General features: G+C 43.9%; 1 protein-coding gene across 1 annotated transcript; it reads right to left on the bottom strand.

The window, feature by feature from the left end:
• Nucleotides 1-1,711: 1,711 nt before the first annotated feature.
• On the bottom strand, nt 1,712-2,198 carry LOC124672385 (protein TAPETUM DETERMINANT 1-like). The gene is made up of 2 exons (XM_047208621.1): nt 2,138-2,198; nt 1,712-2,049 (listed from the first exon to the last, which is right to left on the bottom strand). Exons 1-2 carry the CDS (start codon nt 2,196-2,198, stop codon nt 1,712-1,714), a joined length of 399 nt encoding a protein of 132 aa, XP_047064577.1.
• Nucleotides 2,199-5,262: the final 3,064 nt, after the last annotated feature.

Raw genomic sequence — 5,262 nt, 5'->3', positions numbered from 1 at the left:
TAAATGTGAAAAGTTATCGTCCCAAAAAACTAATTTCACTAGAATATTTTAGCGATTATTTATCTTATAATTTATCTACCTCTTTTCTCGTTATTGATCAACGGTAAATGTGAATAATTATCAACCGCTCTACCCATTATTTATCAATGGTAAATGTGAAAACTTATCGACCTAACAAGCTAATTTCATTTAGAATATGTTAGCAACTTTTTTAGCATACAATTTATCAACCCCTCGTCCTGTTCTTTATCAACAATAAATATGAAAAGTTATCGACACGAAAACCTAATTTCAGTTAGAATATTTTAGCTATTTTTTAGCTCACAATTTATCAACCACTCCGCCGTTATTTATCAATGGTAAATGTGAAAATTTATCGTTCCAAAAAACTAATTTCAGTTAGAATATTTAGCGATTATTTATCTTACAATTTATCAACCCCTTTTCTCGTTATTTATCAATGGTAAATGTAAATAATTATCAACCCGAAAAGCTAATTTCATTTAGATTAATTTGCGACTTTTTTGGCTCAAAAGTTATCAACCATCTTCTCCTTATTTATCAACGGTAAAATAAGAAAAGACCCGAAAAGTTAATTTCATTTCAACTATTTTGACAATGTTTTTAGCCCACAAGTTATCAACCCCACATCTCATTATTTATCAGCGGGTAAAATGAAAAAGTTACAAACCCTAAAAGTTAAATATCATTTCGAATATTTTAGCAATATTTTTAGCTCATAAGTTTTTAAACCTTATGCATGCTATTTATCGACGCTAAAATGTGAAAAGTTACCGACCCGAAAAGCTAACTAAGTTGAAAAATGATATTTATTTAAGTTGCAAGTGGTAGTTCATTTGAGTCGCAAGTGGTTTCCCCACCCGTTATTTTCCCCTATGAAAATCACTAGCCCAAAAAAGGGAATTGAAAAAATTAGTCCAAATAACATGAATTTATACACAAAAGTAGAAACAAAAAATAGAAAAAATAAAGGGAATTGATAAAAGGGAATTGAGTAAAGAGAATTGAAAAAAAGGAATCTCGGTCAAAAAATAGAAACTAAAGAGCGACAAAACATGACACTGCCAAAAAAAGGAATTAACCGGACGGAATTAAATCCGCGAAATAAATGCGCAAAATTAGTATAAAAATTATATCATTAGAAAGTTTAGATGTTCTATTTTCTAATGATATAATTTTTGTATTATATAATTTAAATTATATAGGTTAAATTGATGACCTAGGGGTACGCGCGTGCCTAATAAACTGTGAAGGAGGGAGTACTACAGTATACGGAATTAATCATGCGGATTAACGCGCCAAAAAAAGGAAATAGTGCTCCAGCGAATGAAATGCGTAATATTTACTATCGTAATTAACTCACGTAATTTATGCGCGACAACGAATCGCGAATTAAATGCGTGAGATTTACTGCCATAATTAATTAACGTAAGTAAATGCGCGGGGTAATAGAAAACACGAAAAAAGGAAAGGGAATTGATTCGCGCGAGCGCTTCGCGCGGTCGAACGCCCAGCGAGGGATTTCGAATTGTTCCTGCGTCAAGATTTTATTCCACAACATTGATATGGTTGTCAAAAACAAGCGGGCCAAATCGATCCGTACCTCCTGTTACCACTTACAATGCGAGCAGTGTAAAACATCTCTTTACATTGGTTCTATGGATCGAGCTTGGCAGGCACCTAGCTAGAACTAGCAGCGAACCTGTGAGCTGAGCAGTGGGAAGTCGAAGGGCGTCATCCAGGCGTAGTTGAACCGCACCGGCGCGCCCCTCTGGATCCGGCGTCCGTCCCGGAGCAGGCAGCGCTCGTCATCCACTGGCCGGATCGCCCGCGGGTCCACGGTCTCGACGCTGCTGAGGCCGTAGCAGCGGAGCAGCACCCTGGACTGCGCGCACCGGCAGCGGTTGCTCACTTCAACCGCGTACTCTGGCTTCCCCTCCACCATCCGCCCAGTCGCCGACTGCCGCACCACCAGGTCCGCCGCCCGGCACGGAGACCGGCCGGCTGCATCTGCGCCCAGCTCCTCACCTGTCCACATACGTATTGACATATTCACGCCACCATGCTTCCTATCAATGACATTATAGGAGGAAAATATGGCTGGTACTCTTGTTACCTTGGCTGGCGCTGCAGAGTAGCAGCAGTAGCGCGAGGTGCAGGAAGATATGGCTCGCCATCAAGTGTTTCAACCTCAAGCTAAAGATGATCGTGGTGGCTTGGTGCCCTGCGAGGCTGCGAGCTTGTTTTTATCTTGGTGTATCGACCGATTATATATACTGGATAATGTGTGTGCTTACCCCCATCCAGCAGTGCCAGCAGCCCAGCACGGAGGGTCGGGGCAGGGCCATGGGCGTGGGGGGAGGTGTCGTGTGTGAAGACGGCAAACATGTGCCAGGCCAGGTGATCAGATCGATCAATTGTCCAGCGTACATGTGATGTGTGTGAGGTCCATGTCTTCACATTGCAGCAACGCTAGCTAGCCTTTGGCTACAACATGCGTGGATAACGGGTCAAGAGGACTTTTGGGTTGCTATCTTTACCTAAATCAATGTTCTTACCCTGATTTTCATGGTATATATTCAACTCCAATCTTGAACCCATGACAAGGACATCAACATAAGTCCTTGTCTATCCTACTTTTATCTATCCAAATCTATCTACACAAAATCCCAGAGAAACCAGTGAATTATCCATATATCTAGATGATCACCTCATCAATTCTTGAGCTAAAACCCTAGAATATAATCCATGTAACTTGGGAGTGGTGAGGTAATCCAATATGAAATGGAATAAGACCATATTTATAAATTTATGAAGTAAAGAAGAAACTAATCCAACTAAGATAGCCAAGCGGAACCTTAACTTACACTGGTAGAAAAATAGGCTTCCGTCCAGCACCATAAGTCGCGAAGCTAAAGGAACCGCGACTAATGGGACCTTTAGTCGCGGTTCGGGAGGCGAACCGCGACCAAAGGCTCGGGCCCGGGGCGCACGGTGGCCAGCTGGTGCACGTGGGGGCTTTAGTCCCGGTTGGCTCGGCCAAGCTGCGACTAAAGGCGCCTTTAGTCGCGATTGGCCAGGCCAACCGGGACTAAAGCCCCTCCCTATATATACCCATCCCAGCAGCCAACACTTAGCAATTTGGAGCCATTCTCTTCACAAACTTCACAAGTGAGTGTTAGGTTTGCTTTTGGTTCCTCTTATGCACATAAGGTGTTTGATGAAATGCCCCAAGAGCATGAAACAAACATGATATGAAGTGTTGGAGCCACACTTGAGCTTTCTCATTTATTTTTTCCTCCTCGATCGCGGTTAGCAACTTGAACCTTTGATGTGTCATTGATAAAATATGCATGTGTGTAGTTCATTGTTTAATTTATATTGTTTGTAGCTAGTTAGTTTAACAAATGCATGATGGTTAATTATATATTTTATATTATAATAATGCGAGATGAATCAGCAATGGATGTACGGTAACCGACTCTCCGGCGAGTTCGGTACGGGTTTGAAAGATTTCCTCGTAGTGGCTAATGCGAACAAGCGAGGGGGGTTTTGTTATCTGTCCATGTGTTAACTGTAAGAATCGAAGGGTTACTCTTCCTCAAGAGATGTTCACATGCACTGCTTCGGCATGGTTTCATGCCAAGCTATAATTGTTGGACCAAGCATGGAGAAAGAGGGGTTATAATGGAAGAAGATGAAGAAGGGGATGATTTCATCGATGAAAGCTATCTTGCTCATTTCGGTGATACTTTCATGGAGGATGCTTGAAGGTGAAGGGGAAGGTGAAGGGGAAGGTGAAGAAGAGGCACGTGATGATCCCGTTGATGATCTTGGTCGGACCATTGCTGATGCACGGAGACGACTGCGAAGCTGAAAAGGAGAGGGAGAATTTGGATCGCATGTTAGAGGATCACGGGAAGGCGCTGTACCCCGGATGCGATGATGGTACTGAAAAAGCTGGGCTGCACACTTGGATTTGCTGAAATGGAAGGCACATGCGAGTGTAGCTGACTCGGCATTTGAAAACTTGCTGAAAATGTTGAAGAATATGTTTCCAAAGAATAACGAGTTGCCCGCCGGTACATACGAAGCAAAGAAGGTTGTCCGCCCTCTAGGTTTAGAGGTTACGAAGATACATGCATGCATCAACGATCGCATCCTCTACCGCGGTGAATACGAGAATTTGAATGAATGCCCGGTATGCACTCGCATTGCGTTATAAGATCGAGGCGATGACCACTGGTGACGATGTTGAGGGCCGGAAACCCGGGAAGAGGGTTCCCGCCAAGGTGATGTGGTATGCTCCTATAATACCACGGTTGAAACGTCCGTTCGGGAACAAAGAGCATGCCAAGTTGTTGCGATGGCACAAAGAGGACCGTAAGTCGGACGGGGAGTTGAGACACCCCGCAGATGGAACGCAATGGAGAAAGATCGACGAGAGAGTTCAAAGATTTTGCAGGCGACGCAAGGAACATAAGATTTGGTCTAAGTACGGATGGCATGAATCCTTTTGGCGAGCGAGCTCCGGCCATAGCACCTGGCCCGTGACTCTATGCATCTACAACCTTCCTCCTTGGTTGTGCATGAAGCGGAAGTTCATTATGATGCCGGTGCTCATCCAAGGTCCGAAGCAACCCGTCAACGACATCGATGTGTACCTAAGGCCATTAGTTGATGAACTTTTACAGGCTGTGGGGCAGACCTGGTGTCCGTGTGTGGGATGAGCACAAAGAAGAGGAATTTGACCTACGAGCGTTGCTTTTCGTAACCATCAACGATTGGCCTGCTCTTAGTAACCTTTCGGGACTGTCAAATAAGGGATACAATGCATGCACGCACTGCTTACATGAGGCTGAAAGTGTACATTTGCCAAATTGTAAGAAGAACGTGTACCTTGGGCATCGTCGATTTCTTCAGAAAGGTCATCCGAGTAAGAAAGAAAGGCAAGCATTACAACGGCAAGGCAGCGAACACCGGCGGAACACACTGGTGCTCGAGGTATTTGATATGGTCAAGGATTTGAAAGTCATCTTTGGAAAGGGTCCTGGCGGACAATCGGTTCCGAAGGGAGCCGACGGGCACGCAGCCATGTGGAAGAAGAAATCTATATTACGGGAGCTAGAATATTGGAAAGTCCTAGAAGTCCGCTCTGCAATCGACGTGATGCACGTTACGAAGAATATTTGTGTGAACCTCCTAAGCTTCTTGGGCGTGTATGGGAAGTCAAATGATACA

The sequence above is a fragment of the Lolium rigidum genome, chromosome 7, assembly GCF_022539505.1.
Source record: "Lolium rigidum isolate FL_2022 chromosome 7, APGP_CSIRO_Lrig_0.1, whole genome shotgun sequence".
In the NCBI taxonomy this organism is placed as follows: domain Eukaryota; kingdom Viridiplantae; phylum Streptophyta; class Magnoliopsida; order Poales; family Poaceae; genus Lolium; species Lolium rigidum.
Note: the sequence above shows the minus strand (reverse complement) of the source record. Positions and strands in the feature narration are given on the sequence as shown.

Coding starts and splice junctions, on each gene's coding strand:
- LOC124672385 (XM_047208621.1), bottom strand. CDS start 2,198: ATGGCGAGCCATATCTTCCTGCACCTCGCGCTACTGCTGCTACTCTGC. Junction 2,050..2,137: donor ACTCTGCAGCGCCAGCCAAG/GTAACAAGAGTA, acceptor GTATGTGGACAG/GTGAGGAGCTGGGCGCAGAT.